This window comes from Urocitellus parryii, chromosome 9 (genome assembly GCF_045843805.1).
Source record: "Urocitellus parryii isolate mUroPar1 chromosome 9, mUroPar1.hap1, whole genome shotgun sequence".
In the NCBI taxonomy this organism is placed as follows: domain Eukaryota; kingdom Metazoa; phylum Chordata; class Mammalia; order Rodentia; family Sciuridae; genus Urocitellus; species Urocitellus parryii.
The window spans coordinates 8,034,998-8,061,311 of NC_135539.1; the positions used below are offsets into that span (position 1 = coordinate 8,034,998).

At 54.4% G+C, this 26,314-nt stretch overlaps 1 protein-coding gene across 4 annotated transcripts; it reads right to left on the reverse strand.

Moving 5' to 3' along the window:
* Positions 1-7,548: 7,548 nt before the first annotated feature.
* On the reverse strand, positions 7,549-21,998 carry Ube2i (ubiquitin conjugating enzyme E2 I). Of its 4 annotated transcripts, none has more exons than XM_077802358.1 (7): positions 21,975-21,998; positions 17,044-17,120; positions 16,789-16,872; positions 15,456-15,528; positions 11,974-12,083; positions 11,798-11,877; positions 7,549-9,296 (listed from the first exon to the last, which is right to left on the reverse strand). In XM_077802358.1, exons 2-7 carry the CDS (start codon positions 17,107-17,109, stop codon positions 9,233-9,235), a joined length of 477 nt encoding a protein of 158 aa, XP_077658484.1. In that variant the 5' UTR covers positions 17,110-17,120; positions 21,975-21,998; the 3' UTR covers positions 7,549-9,232. The 4 variants fall into 4 exon arrangements, with proteins under 4 accessions (XP_077658484.1, XP_026241304.1, XP_026241306.1 ...); XM_026385519.2 differs by lacking the exon at positions 21,975-21,998 and adding an exon at positions 21,232-21,394; XM_026385521.2 differs by lacking the exon at positions 21,975-21,998 and adding an exon at positions 20,914-21,022.
* Between the last annotated feature and the right edge of the window lie 4,316 nt (positions 21,999-26,314).

The window sequence follows — 26,314 nt, forward strand, 5'->3', positions numbered from 1 at the left end:
CACAGGCTCGAGGGGCATCCTGGTGAGAACAGAAACATTCAGGGCAGAAAGGAGGGTCACACGCCCCCTCCCACACTGGGCCCTGGACACCTTACCTGTTTAGCCTCCAGGCAGCCTAGAGAGGCGTGCCAAGTCTCCCTTGTCTCAGATGAGCAGTCTGAGGTGTGGGGCTTAGGAACCCACCCAAGGTTCCAGAGACAGCAGGTGAAGGCCTGAGGTTTGCTCAGGCATCCAAGCACTAAACTAGCATGTCCTGAGGATGAGGATGAGCTGCCTCCTGCCTAGCCTGTTGCTAGAACAGGGCAGAATCTCAGCATCAGTGTCCATGCAAGGTGGCAACCCTGTGCTGCCTGACTGGGCAGCTGGTAACTGTGATGACCCAACAGTCCAGGCCCTGGGAGCCACCTGCCAACGAGGCTGTGACCACGCACCCCCCGGGAGGGACCTCATGCACACTGCCATGACCAGTGAGCACGCGACTGCCTCCCCTTGGTGACAGCACCAGAGACACTGGCTGCCTGTGGGCCTCCGTCAGTCCTGGCAGGGTAAGCCAGGTGCAGGGACCCCCAACTCTCTGGTAGGCCCAGATGTGACTCTACCTCCATCTCACTGTATGTCCGCTTGGACAGCGTCACAGAGCCAAGCATGGCCACATCCCTTGCCCATGACTGGCCCCCAGGGCAGTGAGCAAAGCCAGGGAGGCCAAGGTTCTGCTACCCCAGCTCTGGACTGCGCCAACCCTAGCAGCCCACACTGAGCCCTGGATGCAGGAGAGAACTGCAGGGTGGCACTGGTCTGTGTGACAGCTCGGGGCTGGGGCTATAGCAACTTGTCCAGAGACAGGATTCAAACCCAGGACTCTGAGGCCAAGCTGTCCTTGCTAGTCCATTTGGGGCCTATTGGCAATGAGGCCATGAGTGGGGGCAGCTGAGCCCCAAAGGCCCTCCTGGTCCCCAGTACATCATAAACACCTTAGGAGCACTGGAAGGAGATGGGATGCACTCTTAGTACATTTGGGCCCCCTGGAGAGTGTTCAGGGTGTTTGCTGGTGTGTGTGTGTCACGCAGAAAGATGTCTGTCTCACGTGTTGACTTTCCACACCCTCCACCTTGGTCTTCTCTCTTGGTTTCCCATCTTCCTCTCCAGACCTCCTTGGACCCTCTCCAGGTGTCCATGGATTCCTGGGTCTCCAGGGTCCCCCCTGTCCCTAAGCAGTCTCCCTGCACTGGCCAGGCAGTGCCTGCTACAAATGCTGTTCCGGGGTTCTTATCCCAATCTAATCCTTGGAAGGGGTTTGCTCTTGAACAAGCTCTGCAGGGGCTAGACCTGAGACCAGCAGAACAGGGCTGGGGCACTCCCACATGAGCGGCAGAGTCTGAACCTGGCACCTCATTATTCTCTAAGGCCCCCTCTTACTTACCTGTCTCCCTCACTTTTGGGGGGTGTTCCGGGTGTGGGTATCTGTAGGAGCCCTGCTCCCCAGTTCTATTGGGGTCTCTCTTCTACTGGAAAGTGAGCAATCAGAGCCTGACTTTGGGACAGGTGTGGTGTGTGATATTTTACCAGCTGTTCTGCAGACCCCAATCCAGGCAAAAACCCTCAGCTGTGGGACTGAAATTCCCTAGAGGCGAGGGAGGGGAAGGGCGCAGCTGGCACTGGAAGGGATTTTCGGGGGCATGGGTCCCACGAGGGTATTCGCAGGGCGGGAGGGACTAGGGCGCTCCCCACCGGCTGGGGAGCGCAGCGTGCAAGGGAGGGTGGCTGGGAAACCGCGCGAAACATCTCCTGGGTCCTCGGCCCCGCCCCCATCTTTGGCCTCCACTGAGGAAGGGGCCCCGGGGTCGAAGTGGGTCGCCAGGGGACTGGCAGGCGGGACCGCAGGTGGCGGGCTCCCGTGCCCCAGCCGGAGGTGCGGCGCTGCTCCCCTCCCCCGCGCACCGCAGTGCGGACCCCGCCACCGCGCCCCAGGCTGCGCGCTCCGATGGCAGGGCTCATGCTGGCAGCTGGAGGAACACTGCCCCGCGACCCGCCCCTCCGACATATTCGACCTCAGTGTCCCCAGGGCCGAGGGCGCTTCTTTGCTACCTTTCCGTTGACCCAGCCTCTGAGGCTCCTCGCGCGATCCCTGTGCCCGAGGGGGCGGACTGTCTGCCCGCCAGGGTGTGTGTGGGTCTGAGCCCAGACCGCAGCCCGACGGCACCGGGCGCGAGCCTGTGGCACTCACCGTGGGCCAGGGCGCAGGGCCGCGGGGGGGCTCCTGCGGACACTGCTCTTGTACGGGCTGGGGACGGTGAGGCACAGCGACCGCTCACAGCCGTGCGCGCCGGAGACTGAGCACTGCGGTGCGGACGCGCAGCGCGGGCGGGGGGCGCGGGCGGGGGCGGGGCCTGACCAGGCGCCCAGCTTGCTGCTCCAGGCCCGCCCCTCCCGCCCCCGCGCCTGGGGGCCGAGCTGTGGTCTCTGTGTCTCTAGGCCTGCTTGGGAGATCTACCCAGGGTGCGGGGCTGTCAATCAACCCACAGGTGGGTGCGGAGAAGAAGCCGGCTCCGTGCTGTGTATGGACACCCGCTTGGCCGCCCTCGCCCTCCCCCCAGGTGGTTGGCAGCATAAAGGGGGGCTGTGGGCAGGGTCTCCTCCCTGGGCCCCAGGAAAGCCAGAGTCGCAGAAACCCAACTGACGCACCAGGAACAGCACAGACTTTTCTGGAAGGGCTGCATGGCCATCTCCAGAAGCACACTCCCAGCCCAGTGCTGCCCTACCCACACACACCCAAGCCCAGGCCCCTAGTGGACTTGGGTCTGGGGACCTCGCCACTGCGGTGTAGTCCAGAGGTGTAGTCCACTCTGCGGAAGGGGTCTCTGCAGGCGATAAACCTGGTTGCTATGCGGGTGGGAGATCCAGGTTGAAGGCCTTGGTGATCAGGGCCTGCTGGACCCCGATGTGCTCTTCCCTGCCCACCCTCCTGGTCCCTCTCTGGGCAGGGTTTCCCACTCAGCCTCCAGACAGCTGTTCTCAAATCTGAACACACCACACATGATCCCTGGAGGGCTCCTTCCATTGCTGGACCAGCCCAGGACTTCTGGCTCACTGCTGGGGAAGAGGGTCTGCATGTCTGACAAGTTCCCTCATGCTGTGGGTCCAGGAGTCGAGTTAGGGAGCTGCCCAGAGGGGCTTGGACTTGGAGGGGCACAGGAGGCCTGTGGGACCTAGCCCTGAGCTTGGCAGAACACTGGTAAACTTACTGCTGGGGGTCCAGCTTTTACCAAAGGGCCAGTCCCCAACAGTGGGCCTCCAGCAGGGTGAGGAGCAGGGAGGCAGAGCTGGAGCCTGTGCAGCTCAGACCTATCCGCAAGGATGGCCCCTCTAGGAAGGCTGGGGTGGCCAAGCTGAGGGAAGGCTGGGACTGGCCTCCAGAATGGACCTTGGGGCAAGTGGTGGACATTTGCAGATAGCTGAGCCTTCCCTGACCTGACTGTCCAATGGTCCTCATAACTGGTCACTGAAGTGGGCTCCTGAGGAAAGGTCAGCCTGGATACAGTTCCCCAGTCCAGGGAAGATATAGGTGGTTTTGCCCCTTGTCTAGGGACATTGCCATCTATCTGGACTTCTGGATCCCAACCCACATCTGTGCCCAGCCCTCTGTGCTTGTCTGAGGGATGGCAAGGTGGTTCTCCTTTAGGGCCCTTAGCCCCAGCCCTGCCTCCATCCTTACCCAGCCTAGTCAGGCAAATGGGGGATGGCAGGGGAACTCGGAAATGCACCAACCGCTTGGGTCAGGGATGTCAGGTGAGCAGGGGAGGGGTCTGAGCCTTGTGCCCCCAGCTGGTCCTCAGCAGGGGAGGGAGTTGGTGTGGGGGCACTGACCTCCCTCCCAGGATCTGGAACTGGTGCCCCCACCCCTGCAGTCTTACGTCAGTTTCTGCTAACTTGTTGGAACAAACAGGTCTGGTTGTCATGGTGATCATAATGGCTTTGGGGTGAAGGGATGAGACTGCAGTGGCTGTAAACAGGAAGTTGGGGGGGGCACCTACCGACTGCCAGGGAGGGGGCCTAGCAGGGCCACTGCAGGGCCTCTAGCCCTTCAGACTAACCTCCTTTCTGCAGGGCTAGGTGGACCCTTGGAGACCTCATTCTTCTACAGACAGGGAAACTGAGGTCCAGACATAGGAAGGGGTTTCTCCGAGGCCACAACAATAGGCAGGGTCCCAAACTCAGGGCTGGGTCTCAGTTCCCCCAGGACAAGATAAATCCCCAGACCAGGAGTAGTATCGTGCATCAGTAACACTACCAACTCAGAGGCTGAGGCAAATGGATCAAAAATCCAAAGGAGCTAGGTGCGGTGGCACACTCCTGTAATCCCAGTGGTTTAGGAGGCTGAGACAGGAGGATCACAAGTTCAAAGCCAGCCTCAGCAATTTAGTGAGGCACTAGGCAACTCAGTGAGACCCTGCCTCTAAATAAAATTCAAAATAGGGCTGGGGATATGGCTCAATAGTTGAGTGCTTCTGAGTTCAATCCCTGGTACCTCCCCAAAAAATGTCCAAAGGAATTACTGGGTGCGATGGTGCATACCTGTAATCCTAGCTACTCTAGAGGCTGAGGCAGAAGGATTTCAAATTCAAACCTGCCTCAGCAACTTAGCTAGACCCTGTCTCTAATACAAAAAAGGGCTGCAGATGCAGCTCAGTAGTTGAGCTCCCCTGGGTTCAATCCCTTGCACCAATAAATAAATAAATAAATAAATTCTGGAGGCCCTAAGCAATTTAGTGAGAACCTGTCTCAAAATAAAAAATTTTAAAAAGGGGCAAAAGGGCTAGGGATGTACTCAGTGGTAGAATGTCCCAGGGTTCAATCCCCAGTATGTAAAAGCAAGTGATAATCATCACCCCCAGGGCTCTTCCCTCCACAGATTAGTTTAGCAGGGTGTTGAATGGATGAATGACATCCCATTCAGTGACCTATTCCTTCATTCTACCCTGATGGGGTCTGAGACCAGATCAGATGGACCTGGCCCTGATACTCCTGCTCCAGTACCTTCTCCACTGCCTGGTGCCTCTGTTACCCTTGTCTGTAAAAAGAGTTAACAGCTACACCCCTGAGGCTACTGGGGGATCTTGGTAGGCCTGTGTCTGCTGGAGTCTCCCCGCCCCCAGCAGGTGGGATAAGAACTGCAGAGTCCCACTCAGTTCCCAACTCTGTGGTTGGGGGTGGAAGCTCATCCTTGTGTTGTCTGGTGGCTGAGAAAGAGGACAGGAAGGCAAGTCCCCACCCTCCTTGTGCCTGGGCCCCAGACCCTGCTCTCATGCTCTCAGACCAGTGCCTACAGCTGCTGTGCTCTGAGGTGGGGGGCAGAGAGAGGCCATGCAGGTGCAGGACGGCCTCCATGCAGGTGTGTTGGGCCAAGGGGCACACCCTGCCTAGATGCCATTACTGCCCCAAGAATCCTCGCAGAAGCTGAGGTTTGCTCCTGTAGATCACTTACAAGCCTGGCTGTGTGCACACTCAGGGTCTCAGGCTGGAAAGGCTGAGGCAGTGTGAGAAAAGCACCAGGCTCAGGAAGGCCTGCCTGCTCCATGGCTGCTGAAGGGTACCCATGAGGGCTTCTCAAAGTCCAAGTGACCTGCTAATTATCACAGGGCCACCCTCTGGTGGCATCCCTTGGAATTACAGGCACAGCTCCCACAGTTAAAGCTTCTTCCACTGTCCCCTCCCTTCAGGGTCAGAGGCAGGGAAAGTGGGTCAGAGGCAGGGAAAGTGGGGCACCAAGAACCTTGGGTTATAGACAAAGGTCTCTAGCCAGGACCCTAGTTGTTGTGGGGCTGGAGGATCCTGAAGATTGCAGAAAAGAGGTGGTTGTGTGGTGGTCTGGCCCAGTCCTGGCCTTTTGCCCAAGGTGCTATCTCCTGGGCTGGGGGTCACCTGGGTCCATATCAGAAGCTCAGTGGGCATTCTCAGGTCTTGGTATCACGGTGGGTCTGCAGTTTGTGAGGAGCCCTGGGTGGGGGAAGAGAAATAGACCAGCATAGGACCCTGTCAACTGAAAAACAAAGGATGTTTCTGGACAGAGTGCCTGTGAGGCCCTGCAGCAGAGGGCCTGTGGAGCATGAGATCCTGGTGCCTGCTTGCAAGCAGTGCTGCTTCCCAGGAAGAGCTCATTCCTGCATTCAGCTCTTTATTGGGACCTAAAGGGGCAGAGGATGAGGAGACAAGGAGACAGAGCTGAACATGGCACATGTGCACTGGGCTCCTCCATGCCCATCATCCTATGAAGAACGTGGGCTGCGGGAGCCTTTATCCTGCCCAAAGAGAGGACCCTTTTAAGGGCGTGGAAGAGGGGGCATCCTGAAGGAAGGACATAGATGGCTTGGCCTGGAAGGGCAAGGCCCAGTGAGATAAGCCTATCCCACGCATCCAGGAGTCTTGTTTGTCTCTTCCCCACAAGAGCTCAGATATGGCAGCCTCTGGACAAACAATCTTTGGGTCAGGCCAGAGGACAGGCAGAATGGATAGGGCCATTGGCTCCAGCCCTTTCCCATCAATGGTCCAAAGCCATGGTCACCATCATGGCCCGGTGGCTTCCTCAGAGGGGTCAGCAGTATCTGGAGGCCTCCAGAGGGGTTCCTTGCCCTGTGGAAGTCCCTAGCCCGCCCAGTATCAGGGGCAAGCTGAGGACCAGCTGCAGGGAACAGGTCCCCAAATCCAGAGCTTCTCAGGCCCCTCCCTGCTGTGACTGGCTCAGACTGGTTCCAGCAGGTCCAAGTCAGTGCTGGGTCCTCCAACCTGGCAGCTTGTTGCCATGGAGACCCCTGGGCTGGAGGCCTGCTGTCAGCAGCTCAGAGGCTGCAGAGGGAGCCCAGGTGGCCTGGGGATATATCTATGGGGACAGGCATGATAACTGGACCAAGGCTTCGGTTAGACAGCCCAAGAAGGCAAAGGGGACCATCGCAGACCCTACCTAAGTCCTGGGAAGCAGCCATGTGCTGTGGTCAGGATCTCTGTGCCTCCCATAGCCTGGCTGACCCCAAGTCCCACGGGCTAGAGATGGAGGTCCAAACAGGATGCCATGGCCCAAATTCCTGTCCTGCCTACGGTCAGTTTCCCCTGGGAGGTGCCCTGGGGCCAGCTCTGTCTGCACTCACAATGGCCTGCCTGCAGGAATCCCTCCTGGCATGGCCAGTCCTGGACACACCAGAGTCCCAGAAGCCCTGTCATGGTCTGAGCCGAGAGCTCTCCCCTGCACACATGGGAACCTATAGTTTGGTGCACCCTCTCCGAGACCCACTCCAGGCAGCAGGGGAACAGCTCAAAATTCTAGGTCTCAGGGCCCAGAACAGTGTGGAGAGACTTGGGGACACAGGGCAGCCACCTTGGCTTGAGTGACATCACTGGCTGCTGAGGTCTGATTCTGGGGGCTGGAGGCCGTTGGGGGCCTTGCTGGGCAGGGTGAAAGATCAGAACAGGGCCCCGAGGAGGAGGGGAGTCTGCCTAAGAGGCTTTAAAGCCCAAGGGGATGGGTCAGGGCAGGAAAGGACAATCAGAGGGCCACAGTTTGTGGAAATGCTTTAATTCGAAGATTCTTGGATACAGTGGTTAGTCTGTTGCCCACGATTCCTTACTAGCATGGGCCTCATGCTGGGAACACCCTCCTCCCTCAGGTGAACACAGTTATCACATTGCATGTTCTCATGTTACGCGTCACATCTTTGTTAAGCCAAGGACCGTGGTACAGAAGGAACATTTCATAGCCGAAGTCACTACAATTTGCCAGAAACATCAGTTACTTTAGAATACTATAAAATATATTGAATTTCCATATATTAACCATATACATGTGTAACTATAACTAAATGTAGTCAGTTGTTACAAAATGACATTCCAGGAGCAGGCTACAAATGAGGGAGTGGAATTCCCCTGGCAAGGCCCTCTGTCTCATTAACTGCCAACCTGAGGACTCCAGTTCCAGGGCCCACTCCTTTCACCTGTTCCTTAGGTTCTGGGGGTCCCCCAATGCACTGGCCCTGCCCTCTTCGTGGATGCACTTGGTCTTCCAGGTGGGAGGGCAGAGTGGCTGCAGGCCTCAGCCAGATCTCAGAGCAGGACAATGGGCCATCTCTGCCTGCTGCATCTCCCTGTCCTGAGGGGCTTGCCTGACTAGCCCTGCCAGGCAGCTCAAGGTCATGGTTGGGGAGCAGCTCCTCCTCACTGGTGGCTCCAGTTCCTGCAGGATCAGTGGACAGCAGCACCTCAGGGCTTCCTGTGACAAGACACACCCAGGCCAAGGGCCCTTCAGGCTGCCAGGCTAGATGCAAGCTGGGCACAGGAGGGCCATGGCTTGAGGCTGCCTCCTGGGGGGGCCACAGCAGTCACAATCAGTTGGGAAGGGCAGATGCTGATCGCAGCTGGACTGAGCCACTGTGTCCTCCTTGGCGGCTGCAGCTGCACAGGCACCAGCTTTGGGTGGGAACACTTTACAAGGGTCTGGACACGACTCCGACTTCACCAGGTCTGCACTCCAGGGCCCAAAGATCCAGGGACAGGAGGATGGAACCTTGGACAGACCCCACATAGTCCTATCCAAACAACAGGACAAGATAGTGCCAGGGGCCTGAGCAAGGGCGCAGCCACTGGCTGGGGAGGCTGGGCACACCAGGTGCCCTCTCCCTGTAATGATGATAGTGCAACAGAGCCTTTATATAAACAGTTTATTTACTCTAAACAGCAACACAGACAAACGCCATATAAACACAAAGGAAGAGGTGCGGGTCGAGACGCTGCTGACTTTGGATAGGAGGCGCATTAGCAACAGCCAGGTTCTGAGAGAAGGGTGTGGGAGGGAGGGACAGGGACTTCCACACAGCCCGCTGGAGGCCGGGACAGCTCTGAACGGTGAAGCATGCCTGCATCCGAGCAAAGGAACTAGCTCCTAGGGGCTTACCCAAGTATAAAAGTTTATAATTTTACAGCAGTTGAAATACTGACATCAATATTAAAATAAAAGCAAGTTTTACATAACAATCAAAAATACAAAAGACTGAAGGAAGAGACCCTGTATGAAAAACTGGGGCAATTCAGCGAATTGAGAACTGTATGCCAGTGGCGGAAATGGAAGATGGCGCCCGCCCAACCCTCCCAGGCGACCGGTAACTGCACGCGCGACTTGAGATTTGCAAAAGGTGTAAACAAGTTCTTGCCAAACCAATCCCTTCCTTTTGCGGTGCCACAGGGTCGCTGTCTATGAGGGTGCAAACTTCTTGGCTTGTGCTCGAACCCTTTTCTCATATTCCACTCTGTTTTGGCTGAGGAGGTCAAAAGAGAAGAGATAAGTTAGAAGGCAACAGTGTGGCCCACCTCCCAGGCTGGAGGGCCACTCAGGCTGCCTGAAGAAGCCAGCACCCACCAAGCCACTGCAGGGCAGCAGTGGGGTGCAGCCTTGTGGCAGAAGGCGGGAAGGCTGCAGAGGCAGGGGAGCTGGGTGGGGAACCCACACTAGCTCCTGGATGGAGGGTGGGAGCAGGGAAGGAGGCCATCGAAAAGGGAGCAGCAGCAACCTCCATGTGGAGACTCCATAGCCAACCGGACCTCCATGCAGTAGGCAGAGAGGCCCCACAGGCAATGAGGGCTGCAGGAGGGGTGGGGGCAGGTGGCCTGCAACATAGTAATCTGTGCCAAATTCAGTTTTCTCTTCCTTTTCTGAAGAGTGCAGTAGTTGTTCACAAGTGCAACCCCATTACTGACCAGCATGGGCAGCCTGGTGGTCCCCCACTTGGGGAACATCGCCACATTGATGCTGAGCTTACTACATACACCAGATGAGCACACTGCATATAGCCTTGAACTCCAGGCCCAAGTGATCCTCCCACCTCGGCCTCCCAAGTAGCAGGGATTATAGTTCCACTGTACCTTAATCAGATGTTTGCAATTATTAGATAGCATTAAAAATTGTGGTCAAGAGACTGCTAAGCACTAGTTTTTGCTCCTCATTTCTAAAACTAGACACAAGCTTCTGGTGGGCTTTCCATGTAGCTCTCTGCTCAGACAAAGGTGCAGGAAGCAGCCTTGTGCAGAGTGCTGGAGCAGCCCAGGACATGGGCCAGCCTGCATGACCCACTTGGGCAAAACTGGCTGGCCAGGCAGACAACCCCACATCAGGAAGTAGTGTGACCTTGGCGACATTTGTGAAGCTAGACTCCTAGGGACAGGGATCTTAGCAATCTCATAACACTGGGAGCTGATTTGAGACCCCATGCCACGCCAGCTGTGTCTGAGTAAGTGAGCTTCCAGGGTGCTCCCCAAGAAACAGGTCTGGAGCTCTTCCCAGCCCTGCTCTTGGCCTGAGCCAGCCCCCAGCCTGCACGCAGCTCAGGCCCAAGGCTTTTCAGACATCCCCAGGGTTGATGACAGGCTCTGGCGGCAGGGCCAACCAGAAAGGCCCAATGCCCAGCACCAGTGCAGGCAAGGGCAGAAAATGAGGATGCGCATGCCAGTCCTGGGTGTGGGATGGGGAACAGTTCAATAGGAAGGTGATGGGCCCAGGGCAGCAGCCCAGCAGTGCAGGACCCACCAGGTGCCCTCACCTGCTCTGCTGTTCACCAAGCGAGGCTGGGTGATGAGGCCCCTGCCCAGCAAGCCAGCCTGCTGGAACCTGGGAAGGGACCTGAAACTTTCAGGACATTTCGCCAAAGGTGCTTTTGGGGGACGGTGTCACAGAGACCTTGCTCAGGTGAGAGAAAGCGCACACAGCAAGCCAGCAGCACGAGCCCCAGGGACACAGGACACGGGGCCACACAGCACAGCCGCAGGCCTCCACGGAGGGGACACGCAGCGCACCCACAACAGGCACGCACCCTCCACCAGCAAGAGGCCAGCCACAGCCAGACAGCTGGGCTCGTTGACAGTGGCAGCACAAACGGACAGAGGCCATCCCAGAGGCTCCAGGGCACTGCCTGGAGGCCATCAGGGAGGGAGACACATAGCACCTGGCCATACACCCAGTGAGAAGCACATTTCTCAAGAACCAGCACATTCCCCTCCTGACCAGCTCCAATTCAGGAAATGCCCTTGGAAGGAACAGACTACTAGTGATAGGGGTCAGAGCCCCTCTGGGTCCCAAGCAAGAGGGACACAGGGGGATGCTGCTCTCAGAAAGCCCTCCACTCCGTTCCTCTTGGTGAGGGTGCCCATGCTAGACCAGCTGGGGGTCTGAGACTGTGGATGGAGCTCTCAGGGGCTAGGGGGCCCTAGACACCAGAAATGTGGCCCCTGCTGAGGGCAAAGGTCTTTCTTGCTGGTAGACCCAATCACACCAGGCCCTGATCCCTCAGCAGACAAGGCAGGACCCAGGGACCCCACCATGACAGCACCACAGGAAAACGTGGTGGAAGCCAGGACTGTGCGAGGCTGTCACTGAGCAGCTCCCCTGCGCTGGGACACAATCCCCAGAGGAGCTGCGACAGTGACAGGGTGTGCTGTGCTAGGAGACACTGTCTCCCAGGCCCACAGGAGCTCATGCCACCCCACTCTAGCGCCTGCCTCCAGGCCGAGCAGTGCCTGGCCCCACCAGCCCTGGCTGCTGTGCTCCCTCCCGATGGCCCCTGCACATGCAGCTCAGCCATCAACAGGGCTGGCAATGGACATATGCCACACCCTGCACATAGACCTAGCCACCCCGAGTGGCCATCCCATCCTCCCCTCTGTGGCACCACTCTGGGCTGCCGGCAGCACCCAGCTCTCCTTCCGAAAGACGGCCTGGACTGCACTTCAGGGAAGGCCTGCAGCCAGCAGGCCAGTTACTACTAACCAGTAAATCGTGTAGGCCTCTGCTTGAGCGGGGTCTTGGATATTTGGTTCATTTAGAAGTTCCTGTATTCCTAATAAGATCTGTGCAAGACAAAAACAAGAGGGCACAGTGTGTTCAGTGGCTAGACAGGTGGTCTTTGCCAGGATGAGCCCAACAGGCCCGGCCAGCCCACATACCTGCTTGATCGTGATGGCTGGCCTCCAGTCCTTGTCCTCCTCCAGAATGGACAGACACACAGTACCAGAAGGGTACACATTTGGGTGAAACAGCGGTGGCTCAAATTTACCTGGATGAAGGGGAAGGAAGGAATCACTGTTGGGAGGCAACTCTTAGCTTCCCCACTGCCCTCCTCCCCGGTGCTGGGCCTTTCAGGGAGAGAAGCGAGGCCAGGAGTGCAGCACACACATTTCCTTCTCAGAAACCCGGCCTGAAGAATGTGACATCTCTCCCAGGGCAGGAACTCCAGGGACGGCAGACAGCCAGGAGCGGGCCAGGCCAGCTCAGCCCAGGGCCCCCTCCAGAGAGGACTTGGGAAGGTGTGGAGTGAAGAGGCACAGTAGCAGGTGAGGGCGGACAGCTGGAGCTCTCCCCATTTTCTTCAACCCCCCACCACACCCCCAAAACAGGGAAGAGGAAAGCCTGCTGGTTGTGGCGCTTCAGGGCATCTCATCTTTCCTCTGGGCAACCTGCTTCTGGTTTTCTGTATTTTATGATTTGACCACACCCAGAGTGCAAGTGCAGCCTGGTCAGTCGCTGGAGAGGAGCAACCCACCAGCACCCAGGAATGCAGCGGGTACCCGCCCAATGCTGCTCTCGCCAGCCAGGCCGCTCCTGCCTGCAGGTGGCTTCCTGGGCCTTCTGCCTTCGGCCACAGTGCACGTGAGCAGGTGGGGCTATGGAGGCGGTAGGCTGCAGAGAAGGAGGTTTGTGCTGCTCCACTGAGTAAGGCTGCTGTGCTGGGCGTGAACTCTGGTGTGCGCAGGCACAGGGCCAGGGCAGCACCAACAGGAGTTGCCAATACCAGGCCTCTGGGTGCCCCTTCGCCTCCCCTGAGCTGCAGAGGCAGAGCCCCTTTCTTGGGTCGCCATTCGCTGGCTGCTCCCGAGTTCTTGTTCCACCTCCCACTGCCTGGTAGTACCTCCTCACACACTCTGGACACAGACCTTCCTCACCCCTATGTCTTGGGAACCCTGTGGGCTTGCCTTCCTGTTCCTTTAATGTACCTTATTGCAAACTAAATGCCTAATTTTAATTTAATCTGATTTACCAACCTCGTTACTTCTATCAACAACTTGCATGGAGAAAGAATGCACACCACGAATACCAGCCCCCTGCCCCTGGTTGGCTTCCCTCCAAACTCAGCAGTTGTCCTCCTGACTTTTGACTCACAAGGAGCAGGGCCTGTTGTTGAATCCTACAGAGAGGATATAGCCCTGTGTGCAAGGTTAATAGCCCCTCCATGCCACTACCAATGCACACCTGGCCCATCTCCAGCTCTGGTTATTATAGATGGGGCTGCCTGGGTCTCCTGAGGCCTCCCTCTGTGAACACACACGCTCCTGGGTATCCTCCAACTCGGAGTATCCAGGTTTAGCTCCAATGGTCGTGGCAGACAGCCTTCCAAAGAGAAGCTCTCAAACAAGCTCGTGAGGTATCTTACTGCCCGGCACCTTGCCGCATCTGCCCTTCTCTGTAAGACAGCAACATCCAACCAAGATGCTGCCTCTCCTCTCCGGTGATGAGCAGCTGGATTTCCCTGTGTGGACTGGCCAACTAGACAGCTCTGGACAGCTCTTCTGTGAAGGGCTTGCTCCACCTCGTGGTGGTTTGCCTTCTTTGTGATCTGTAGAGTTCTTCTCTTTTCTTTCTCACAGGACCTTGCAGCAATGGGGATGGAACCCAGGGCCTCAACCATGCTAGGCAAGCTCTACCAAGCTGCCCTGTCCCATCTTCTCTGGGGTTTGCTCCTCTCCCTGTATCTCCTGATGAAGAGTCTTCAGGCCAGTCCAGCTGGCTGATCCCCAAGGGCCAGTGTTCTGTGCTTTCCTGGGTGCTCTCGTTGATCCCTGATCAGAAGACGGCCTCTGTGCCTCCTTGCCTCCCCTTCTGCTGGCGCTGTGAAGCAGGCAGGGTCATCCACAAAGAAGGAGACAGCTCTCTTATCCACTGGTCATCCCTGAGGCCAGACCCACTACACCTAAAACACACTACACGGCCTTTCTGGTCCACCCACTCTTCTGTGGGTCTGCCTGCCTGTCCTCACACCTGTCCCAATGTAGACTTCCATGCCCTGAGGCAAGTCTCAGTATCTGATGAATGGCATCTGGCCCATCCATTGACAGGTCTGGGCACCCTCTGCCCTGAGAGCCTCAACCTGGGTCTCATGACATCCCCAGGACTGCACGAGCCCTGACCATTCCTGCCCTCTGCATTTCCATATGCACTTTGAGCCTGCTGGACTCTGGGGACTGCATGACATGTGCAGAGCAGCCAGGGATGTGGTTGCATTCCCAGAGTTGAGCCCTCTGGGCCACACAGCAGAGCCTGCTGACTGTCTAGCTGTCTTTTGCTTCTTCCAGAAAGGCCTTGGTTTCCAGCTAGAGACCTCACCACACCTGGTGGGATTCACTTCAAGGCATCAGATGCTATTGCAGATGGCTTAGTTTTACACATTCATGAGCTGCAATTCTATGGAAATAGGTTTCAGCAGGTTAATTGTTTGGCAGCAACCCTCCCAAGCAGCTGGTGACCTGGACGCTTCTCCCCAGGTCTCCTAGGGGGCTTTTCCCACCTTGATGCATTTGCTTGGATTTTGCAGCAGGGTATCAAATGAAATGGCTATGTCTGTCTCATTTTTAGGTATTTTCCCCTCTTAATTAAAAGAAATCATTACAAAGTAACTGTGCCCAACAAAAGGAATCCAAAAGGCTGAAGACAACCTAAAACAAAGTTAAGTCTCCACTTGGTGTTCTGTTAATAGTTAATTTTGAAGCTTTTCTGTGGGGCTATGAGAATGTAGAAGACTTCTCTCAGCAAAGCTCACACCCAGAGCTTCCCCTCTGGGCCAGGGCTCTTCCCAGCACCCACTGGCCATGCTATACATGGGTATCTAGCCACAGGAGCAGGACTGATGACCCCTCCCCCTCAGGTCTTGCCTAACTGCATCCAGATAATTTTCCAGTGGCCACCATTTTAAACTCAGCTCAGGCTTCTCTGAGCAGCAGTTTGAGTGCTCTGTCACTCAGGCTGCAGACAGCCACATGAACCCTAACAGACAACAGCTGGGTGGCAGCAGACTGGGTTAGGGTGTGATTCTGAGCCCTGATCTTGTTGTATGCCTGTCCCCACCAGGGCTGGAGTGCCTGTGGGCACAAAGTGAAGATCCTCAAAGCTGACAGCCACAGAGGGTGCAGGCAGCCCGGGCCTGGGAGCTTCCCCACTGATCAGCTGGGATCAGAGACTAAGCCGATCATACGCACTTTCCACCCCAGGACTGGACAGACTCAAATCTACAACCTGCACAGGAGACTTAGGCTGACTCCACCAGAGCTGCTTTGATCTCCCACACTGCACCACAGCACCGGGGCGGGGTGGCAGCCACCATGGCTCGGGCAGCCCAAGACTCTGAAGACGACCACAGGTCTCTGTAGGAACTCACATTTCGGTGGTGAGGATGGATAATCATCTTTGAAGAGCATCCGCAGCTTGAACAAGCCTCCTTCCCACGGAGTCTGTGGGGAAGTGATCGTGATTAGGTGTGCCGCTTGTGTGCAGCAGGCAGACCCAGGAGGGCTGGTTTCCTCATCTCACCAGCTCCCGGGGGCCAGAGACCCAACACCCTCAGTGGCATTGTGGAGACTTGCTCTGAACCAGTGGGAGGGCTGGAAAGGAGCAAGGGCAGCAGCTGGGCTCTACAGAAGGCAGGGGCCCTCAGGGAAGTCAGGATCCACAGCTCATGGGCTGCTCTAGGACATCAAAGAGCTCAGGTACTGCAGGACATGTGCAGAGCAGCTGGGGGCATAGCTGTATTCCCAGTGTTGAGCCCTGAGAATCTGGGCCCAGCAGCTTGCATCCCCAACCTCAGATTCTTCAAGCCACCTGCCTTACATCTGGCCTGGACAGGGACTAGTAGTGCTGACCCACAGCCAGAAACCCCTCCCAACCTGGAATCATGGGGAGCACCAGGGTATACCTCCTACCCCAACACAACAGGCAAGGGACATTCTCAACAAAGGCTGGGGATTCCACCTGTACCACTCAAGAGAGCCACACACAAATGGACCAAACACATCTCTGTTCAGGAAAACAAAATCCTACTAGAGATAGCTTTGCTCAACTCAAGGGGACGAATTCTGGGTGGTAAGCACCCCCAACCCCCGGCACAGTCCAAGTACCTCAGGGGTTCACAAGTGCTGTGTGTGTGGATGGCCATTAGAGTCATGGGAGGCCCTCACACCCAGATCTCCATCTGACACACAATGAGGACAGACAACGAGCTCAGGGACACCCAGGTGAGCCGAGGCCACCACCCAAGTTCTGCATGCGAGGGAACACTCCAGGAGTGCACGCATGAGATGGGCTCATCCTGCCCTTGGGGTCCCATGTACCTCACCACATCCTGAGGGACGGGCCAGAGCCTAGTGCTCAGCCAGCTCCCAGAAGCTCCTCACCATGCTCTCACATGGGCCCTGGCCTGGCCCCCGGGCCTGTCCTCCAACATGATGCCCTAGGAGGTTCTTTGTGCTCCCCACAACCCAATGGGTCTGACCATTCCCCACAGCTATGCCCACTCCAAACCTAGCCAGTGGCTACTTCCTTCTGATCTCATGTCCCCTCTGGACTGAGGACGGGCCAGAGCTATGGATATGACTGGCAGGCCCACAATGCTGAGGGCTGTGGGCCCCCACAGAGGGTGAACACCTAAACCTGAGTCCCTTCTGGAAGTTCTGCTCCTGCTAAAAACCAGGACCAAGTCCTCAAGCAGCTCTTACCCCCTTCTTTCCTGGGATAGCACATTCCCAGTTCATCAGGTTCATCGTGCCATCTGGGTTCTTAGTTGGGACAGCCACAAAGCCCTGGGAGAAAACAGCCACAGAACCAAGTCAGCACCATGGGCCCTTCTCATCAGCACAAAAGACCAACTGCAAAACCCCACCCAGTAGCCACAAGCAGGCCACAAGACCACATGCAGGGACCTCAGGGCAATGAGGACCGTGCCCTGGGCAGCAGAGAAACAGAGTCCTTACAAAAGGATGGTCCTTCCTCCAAGCTTTTCTCTCCTGGGCGAGTCTGCTGAGGGCGATCCCCGACATGTTCAAAGTCCCTGCAATAGACGAGACACACCACAGGGTTAGCAAAAGCAAACCTCAGGTCCTCTGCACCTCCCAGCACACTGGCAAGAGTCGGCAAGCCATGTCCAAGGAGCAACTGACCAAGGCTCTGACCCAGTCCAGCAGGATGTCTCCTCTGCAAGCTACCCCCAATATACTCAGCATCACACTCTCCATATTCACCAGGATGCTACTAGGTGGGCAAGTAGTGCAATAGTGCTGTGCCCCTTCCCCAGGGCACTTTTGGAAAGAGAAGGAGGTCTAAGGCCATAGCTCTGCTCTGCCCACAGGACACACACTCCCCAGCAGACACAGAGCACACCGGTCCTCCTTCTGTCCCCCATTCCACTTTGGGACTCCCAGGAAAATGGTAGGGTTGGCAGGGATACCCACAGTATCACCTGAAGACTCATGGTACAGAGATGGGGCCCTCTCCTCATGATGCACTAGATGTGGGGGGCTGCTGGGACCCCAGCTTAGCTCAGACCTGGCCAAGAGGACAAGCCATTTCAGCATGCCAGTCTACCTGCCCTCCTGCAGCCTTGCCTGCCCAAAGTGTGCTGACTACCTGTCTGGAAGTCTGCCCCAGGACCCTGTGCAACAGATGGTCCCAAGGGAGTGCTTGCCTGTACTGCTCAGCGTCTGTCCTTCAGCACACCAGGACACACAGGGCCTCCAAGGCCCTAACCCCACCTGGCTGCCACCTGCTTCCTCTACCACACAAGTCAGGACTCAGCTACTGCCAAGCTTGCCAGAACACTGGAACCTAAGGTCTTCAAAGCCATTGGGAGCCCAACACTCCAAACACATACCAAAGCATTAAGCGATGCTCTCAAAAGACCAGAGCATTTCCCTGAAGTGGCCCACACTGAGGGTCATGGGGTGGGGTGGAGAGCAGCCTCCCCTGTCCTAGAGAGAAAAGGCCCACACTGAGATGAACCTTGGCCCTTAGCAACCCACTCGTGGGATTGTGCTGGGCTGAAAACACCCATCTCCCTCTAGGCCAACCCCAAAGTCCCCTTGTGGCTGGGCCCAGCTTCAACACAGCTGTGAAGCACTGAGAAAGGGCATACAGACCCCTGCCCAAGGCACAGTCTCAACTCAAACCAGCCTGATTTGTGGTAGGAGCTTCCCACTGCAGCCTCTGGCTGGCCCCCACCTTCCACTCTCTTCCTCTGGCTCCTCTGATGCCCTCAACTCAGGCCACCCACTTTGCCCACAAGGCCACAAATATCTTAGCAATCAAACCCTTTGCCCAGCACAAGCCCAGGCAGCCTCCCACCTCCCCAAATCACTCACACTGCCACAAACCCCACTGGCTGGTCCAGCAACATAACCAGGAGCCCCTCACTACCCTTGGAGCACAGCTGTTCTTAATGTGGCCCCACAAGCAGTACCACCTGGAAAGCAAGCCCACTGAGCTCTGGGTGGAGTTCTACACTGGGGTTTTAGGTGGCATTGGGAGAGGGCTGCTTAAGATTTTAAACCCAAGGGTATTTCACCACTGAGCCACATCCACATCCCTTTTTAAAAATTTTACTTTAAGACAAGGTTTCCCTAAGTTGCCTAAGCTGGCCTTGAACTTAGAATCCTCCTGCGTCAGCCTCCAGAGTTGCTGGGATCACAGGTGTGCATCACTGAGCCCAGTTCTTAGATGACTTCTGACACTCTAACCATATAGGCAAAGAAGGGGGGTTGGGAGCCACTAGAGGCCACCAGGTGGCCTTCAGCATCACTCCAAGTGCCCAGGGTTCAGGAAGCTGGTTAGGGTCACCACAAACTACCAACAGGGCACAGGCATTTTTTAGTGGTCATGTGCACTTGGGTCTCATAAGAAAGAAGGGTAGGCCCCTAGGGCAAGAGGAGGCCACAGTGGCCACTGGCTCCAACACCTGAGCCCAGAGCACATAGTTGAAGGCTCCTACCTTTCCTGGCCTCAAGATTAAATCCATAATAGGCACACCAGGCTCAGACCCAAATCAGAACTGTCCTTCACCACCACAGAGTGTTTGTATGCCAACTCCTCCCTCCAGAGCAGGACAATACCGTCTATGAACAACCATGGATGCTAGGTCTGCCATAAAGGCCCCCCACCCCCTCAATGGAACATTTCCCCCTTCAGGACACTCAGGATTGGGGTGGCAGTGGCATTCTTGTAAGCAAAGGGGAGACAGACACAGATGAGGAAGTGTGAAGATGGAGAGCACCTGTCAGAGAGCCTGCTTAGGAGGGCATGAGGGACAGAGGAGGAGCAGGGATGGTGGGAGCAAATCAAGGGTCTGACAGCTGCCAGGACTCCATCACAGGACACCTCTCTGGCTCCCAGGACAGGACAAAGGAACCCACAGAGGCACCTATCCCAGTACCCAACTGTGATAGTCATTGGTGTGAAGGCATTGAGGGGTGGTCCAATGAGATTGGCTGTGCTTCTTCCCAAGGCCTGGCTGCCTCTTTAATGTCCTCTGCCCCAGAGCACCCTGACATCAGGGGTGGGCCCACGGGAGTTACTGACCCAAATGAGGCCTGGTTCCCAAGACAGGGAGTTCCATTCCTGCTGGCCTCCTGGTGTCCAGGAGAAAGCACCCAATCTGTCACAGAGCAAATCTGTTCATTCAAACTCCCACTTAAACTCAGACCTGTCTCCCCAAATTAACAGCATCACTTGATGAGCAGCAAATGTTATTAACTATATAGAGCAGGAAAGTTTTCTGAGACAAAGACAAAAATAACCCAGAACTATCAAAGACCAAGCAAGGCACAAAACCCATGCAGTGTGGGGAGATGAGAGCTCTGCCCTCATCTCTCCTGGAGCTCTCACAGTGGACTGCGGGGAAAGCAGAGCTACTTACAGGCTGAGTAAGGTGCTTACCTCCCCCAGACTCCACCTGCCCGCGTGTAACAAGGGCTCGTAGTACTATGGCATGCACGGAGAAACCTCTGGCGGCGGCTCTCCATCCAGACGCACTTCTGCATGCACCATGCACTCTGCCCTCAGGCCCAGCCACATCAGATCTGTCCCAGGACCCAAGCTATTTCTGGAGCAAGGTTCCAAAACCCGAGAGGAGCCAGACACCCATCACTCCAAACCCCAGAAAGAGGACCTCTATGGAAGCACATCGTAAATTTCGGCTCTATGCCAGTTTCCTGTTGGTTCGCTACAGCACCAACCCTCTAACGTACACAGGAATGACCAACAAAACCCTAAAGACAGGTTCGGCAATTCCCCAGAGGGAGGAACTAAGCTTTGGCTCCAAGGATACAAACTAAGGCAGCTGCTGTACCGCCAGGTGCGCAGGTCGACGCGGCCCACTGACCACGGCCTTACCAGAGTCCCGCTCACCCAACTACCAGTGTCCACCTCCGTCCAGCAGCCCCGCGGATACTAAGGGGGATGCCGGGAAACTACAGCTCGTCTGATGTCGGGACGTCGGGTCAGAGCACACCCCGTGGACCGCGACGCAAACCCGGGTGGCCCAGAACCGCAGGGCGGGCGGGAAGGAGGCCGTGGGCGGGGAGAGGCAGCGGCCCGTGACCCCGGCGGCAGCGGGAGGCCGCGACCTGGGGGAAGGAGGCCGCATCTGGAGGAAGATCGCGGACGAGGAGGCAGGGAGGCCGCGTTGGGAGTTCGCGGACAGAGAGGCAGAGAGACCGCCGGGGGAAGGAGGTGGTGGACAGGGAGGCCCCGGCGGGAGGGAGTTCGCCGACGGGGAGGCCGCGGCGGGCTCGGCACTCGGCGGCCGAAGGGGGCGCGGGCCGGCGGCGGCGGCAGGGCCGGGCGGCGCTCACCTGGGCGGCCGCGGCCCGGCGCGTCGCGGCGGCAGAGGCGGCGGCGTTCCCTTTGTCTCGGGACTTCCCTCCGCGCCCGCCGCGCGCAGCCCCGAGCGCAGGACCCCGGCGGGCGGGGCGGGGCGGGGCCTGAGCCGGGCTGCCCGCCGCGCGCCTGCCCCGCGCGCCACCGCCGCCGCCCCGCGCCCCGCACCGCCCTTGTCGTCGCGAGTCTCTTGTCGCCCGCGCCCCGCCGCCGCGCTCCCGCCGTCCGGGGCCGCACGGGAAGTCCGCGCAGGGGCCGCCTCTCTCGGCAGGCGGCGCCACGGACGCCCGTACCCTTAAAGGAGCCGCGTCCCCGGCGCGAGGGAGCGTCTGCAAACTCCCCTTCGGAGTGCGTGCGTCCACTCGAGGACACACCGGCGAGCCGTGGGGGGAGCTGAAGGCCGAGACCCCCAAGGGCTGCCCGGATGCCCGGCGGGCACCTCCCGGGGCATGGGCCTCGGAGGTCTCCTTGGGGTCAGGGCCCGGACCCGGGGGACAACGACCGCTGAGGCCTAAGTATCCCCCGAATCGTCGCAGGACGGTGACGATCCCCGGAGCTCAGTGCCCTGTGACATGCCTTGCAATTGGCCAGCTCGGGGCGATGGGTGGGGCATTCCGCGAATCCACCCAATGAGCTGAGCCCGTACAAAAGCCCGAACAAACGCACACCGACGGGCGGAGACGTGTGAACGGTCCCTAACCCGCTGTCTGCCCCGGGTGGGGGAGGGGCGCGTCCACCGGGACCCTTCCCGCTCCGCGCCTCGAGTCCGCCGGAGCCTTCCGTGGCTCTGCTGACCAGCCGCTCACGTCCAATGGGCGGCCGCCGCGTGCGGGACATCCCGGCCCCTGGGAGTCGGCTGGGCGCAGGACGCCCGTAGGGACAAGTGTCTGAGCCCCGCCAGGATCAGCTCGGCACCAGACTCCTGGGATGGCTGAGACGGAGATGTGCTCCCGGACAGCGGGAGCGGCCTGCCTCCGCTGCTTCCATTCATTCACTCCCGCCTCCTTCCTCCCCGCTGTCTTCCCTCTTAACTTACTCGCTCACTCTCTTCCTTTCTTCCGTCTCTCCTTGCTCTTCTCCTTCTCCTTTCTCTATCCCCGTCCCTTCTCCCTCCCTCCTCGTGGTCTCCTTCCCTATCCCTCTCCTTCCTTCCCCAGAGTTCCCAGGGCATGGACCGCGGGTCCCTTGTCCGCTGGTTCACCTCTGGCCCAGTGCTCACTCTCATGAGCCATCTGTGCAGGGCTCCCCTGTGCTCCCAGCCATCCTGTAGATCTTGTGGGTCTCTGCCGGGCTGGAAGGAGAGTTGGGGCTGAAAAGACCCCCGTTTCCCTGTCCAAGGAGAATCACACAAAACATTGGCTGCAAAAAGCAAGAGGGATTTATTGGGGGACACAGGCGCCTGCGGGTGCTCAGCAGAACCTCAGCCGGAGCTTCGGTGAGCTGGCACACCGGGCTTGGGGATACAGAGATTTTTATAGGGTAAAGGGGCAGTTTTCATGCACGATAAACAATAGGTTTCTTATTGGTTAATTTTAAACCCAGCATATAGATTACCTAAAGGGCAAAGTTGTTTTTCACTGTATGTTACTAAAAAAGAACCACATAAAAGCTACATATTTGCACTCTGGTCCTCCTGTTCCTGCTCATTCAGGCATGCCTAGGGACCTGGTCCTTTGTCCTTTCCCAACCGGTTACACCTAACTAATTATCTGAAAAATACCTCTGGTGCCTGCGTAGGTTTGTGACATGCTTTGGTGGTTTTGCAACTAGGCCTGATGTTGTTGGGCTGGGGTCTTTCATTCCCCCCTTTGTCTGGAAACATGGGAACCAATCATGGTTCCCTCAGTTGTGGGCCTATTTGGGCAGACTCTACATCTTGGTAAACAGTAATCCTCAGGGGACAGTCTTTAACTTTTCAAACTTACTTAAAATTGGCCTCCTAGATCCAACCTGACCTGATTTACTTATCTATTCTGGCTTTGTTTACCCTAATTTTAGAAACTTTATTGCCGTAAGGAGAAGGAGTGAAAAGGGGCGATGGCTCGTTCTGGCTGCTTCAGGCTGAAAAGGGGTGTCGAACATGAGGGGGCTCGATGACAGGGGGAACGACGACATGGGGGGACATGAGTTCCCTTTTCAGTTCCATTTGAGGTCTGGTTGGGGAAAAACAGGTTGTCATCTGGGGATGGGTACCTCTATGAGAGAAACAAAAACCACGAGTACTGAATAAGTGTTGCAGCAGCTGGAACGTGTCACTGTACATAAGTTCCCTCCAGTTACCAGGATTGTAAACATATCATTTAACTTTTAGGGTTACAGATGTCCTTCCCCTTAAGACACAGTTTAATAATTTAATATTATCTGATCTTGCAAAATCCTTTTACTAGTATGACCTGTGTCTAATAGAGAAATCTAATTCTGTTACTTAGGGCTGGATAACCATACTAGCAAACACCAAGCCTACCTGTGTAGGTCAGAAATATCTGTGGGCCTTAAACTAAAAACTATTCTGGCAGTTCCTTTTGATAGTTATAGTTTACTTATTTTTGGAAGTTACATTTAACTATTATTATCATTTAAAATGTCCAGGAATAGCTGTGTTTTGGCTCTTCAACTGTCTTTGCTAAGTGTTTAAGATGAAGTAAGTCAAACTGACTTCTGTTACTACCTATTTAACAGTCAGCTGAATCTCTCCTGGGAGTCCTCGGGAACTTCACAGCAGCTTCTCAGTTCTGCTAGTGCCATTTGCGCTAGGATGGGTCCAGGCCTTGCTTGACCACGTGGCTTCCCTCAGAAGCATCAGGGATGTCTCCCTTCTTTGATGACCCTCCTCTTTACAGCAAATGCACTGATTGGCTTCTGTCCTCCACTGGTCTCATTAATCTCCCTGATCAGGAGGTTATGTGGCCTAGAGTTGCAGAGCTAGCTCTTTGGAGAAGTACCCTATCCCTGATTCAGACTGACTCAGAGGGCAAGAGCCAAATATTGGTTTTCTTGGCCCTTTAATTTAACTTTAATTTTAAAACTTAATCTTAAACATCCAGCAAATAAACTTTAACAGCCTTGTATTAAGAGTACTGGGCCTTAATGTCTATCTCTTTCCTGTAGGTGCTAACTCATTATCTTAAATTAACCCAAGTTGTGAGTTCTTAAAGCAGTACCTCTTTAAAACATTAACAGGCAATCCTTAGACCATCTAAAAGCAAACTACAAAACAAAACTAACTAGGATAAAAACATATTTAGTCTATGTAATAGCTACCTTGAATTTTGGCAGAGTTATACATTATAATTCCCTGTTTGAGGTCCTGGCAATCGTGACAAAAACCAACTTTTGGACACAACCTTAAATGCAATGAAATCTGGCCTACTTCTTTCATAGTCACTTTCACACGAGATGGGACATAGAGCCTTATCTCAAGTAAGGCGGGGCTCTTCATAAGTCTTAAATACTATAGTTCTGAAGCTAATCTTTTGCTTTTTAGACATCATTTTATAAAGCCTACATAAATTGTTCCTCAAATTTACATGAATATTAGCTAACACAACATAATATCACATCTAAAACATGAATTAAAGAAAGGCTGAAAGCTTTTAACTTTTTGTAGAAAAGGAGCAAAGTACTTTTGTGTTTTGCAATAAAACCTTTACATAGATTAGGCTCTCATTAACTTAAAAATACATTTAAATGTATGGAACTTTACATAACTTATTGATAATAAGTACAGTTATAGAGCACAAATGGTATAAATAAATTTTCAACATTTTTTTTTTAAGCCTAAAATTACCACACAATTTTAGAACACCAGTTTGATATAATGCTCTTTCTAAAGCTTCTGCCTTACAGACTTGTATACCTGGAAGATATGAACACATTAATGGCACCAATTACATTGATGTTTTTATATTAACCAAGTTTAGCCTTTTAAGAAATAACATAGCACAATTCTTTAAAACAACAGCACTTGTTTAACCAGTTGTTTAATTTCTTTAAGATTACTTGTTCAAAAACTTACACAGACCTTTTTTATATCATTTACTTAAACTTTTTAATTATTTAACCATATAGACTCTTATCCAGAAATCTAGAACCTTTTAGTTTTTCTTTTTATCTGTTAACCTCCTTTTGTTCACATTTTGAAACAATACCTGTAAACCTTTTAATCTAAGCAGATTATTTCATAGATATCAACATTTTATTAGGGCCTTTTTGAACACCTAGAAAAACTTATAAGCTTAATTTTAAAGACATCTTTACTTTCATCTGTTTACCCAATTTAAATTGAACCATTTGAATCACGTGTATCAAAGATATTTGGATCCATTTTTAAATTTTTTTTCATGAGCGCTCCTCATTTGTCATATCACTGCAGGATATATGGACATACACACATACAGACATACCGACATACAACACATAACAAGAGTGTGCACACATAATAGTGAAGGCCTTGTAGCTTTTCGCAGATGAAATCTCCATTGCAATGTTTCAAAAAAAAAACTCCAGTTGATCAAAAATAGAACTTATCAGAAAAACATTAACTTGTCTGTAGGAACAAAATCATGAGCTCAAAAAATATAGAATCTAAGAAAAGGCAAAAGTCCTAGAAAAATTGACCGGCCAGTAATTAGTAAATGCCATACAATTTACTCTTTGGTTTAATCTGGTTTGAGTTCCCATAAAAAGACACTTTTACCCTTTTTTTTTCCTTGGGCCTGAGCTCCAAGCTGCTTCTGTTTGCATATCAGCTTAAACCCTGGCTGAGGTCTGGAAGGGGAAAACCGGAATTCTGAGCAGAAACTTTATGCCTAAGGTATTTTAACCATAAGTCACAATTTATCTTTTTACACTAGAAAAATTTGCTCACACAAAACTGAAAATAGGATCTTTCTTGATAATATAAAAGACACCATCAGAAGGAGTTTCTTCAGGATCATTAAGCTACTTTCTTTGTTCTGAAGTTTTTAAAGTAATATTAAGTTACATTAAATCGCCTGAAAAATTTTAAAAGAGAACCACACACCACCATGTATATCAAAATTAAGCTTTGAAAATTTCCAAGACTGTTTCTAATTAATGTCATTTCAATAAGCCAGACCAACGTTTTAATTTAACACTTTTTAAAAATTTTACACAGAGAGAAACAGATACCAAATCATAATTTACTATCTTTACCCAAATCAATGCACTGTATACCTAGTGAAATCTCCTTAGGCTACCCAATTCAAAAACTGATAAAAAATAAAACTGAATGATTGGGAGTTACTTGCCAGCTTGGAAGTAGAGTTCTTTTAATTTTCTATTCTAAGTATTTAAGTTCTCTGGCATGAATTATCTGAAATCACAAACTAAACAATTACCTAACCCTAACTTTTA

Coding starts and splice junctions, on each gene's coding strand:
- Ube2i (XM_077802358.1), bottom strand. CDS start 17,109: ATGTCGGGGATCGCCCTCAGCAGACTCGCCCAGGAGAGAAAAGCTTGG. Junction 12,084..15,455: donor TCCATCCTCACCACCGAAAT/GTGAGTTCCTAC, acceptor CCCTTCATCCAG/GTAAATTTGAGCCACCGCTG. Junction 9,297..11,797: donor GAGGCCTACACGATTTACTG/GTTAGTAGTAAC, acceptor TGACCTCCTCAG/CCAAAACAGAGTGGAATATG.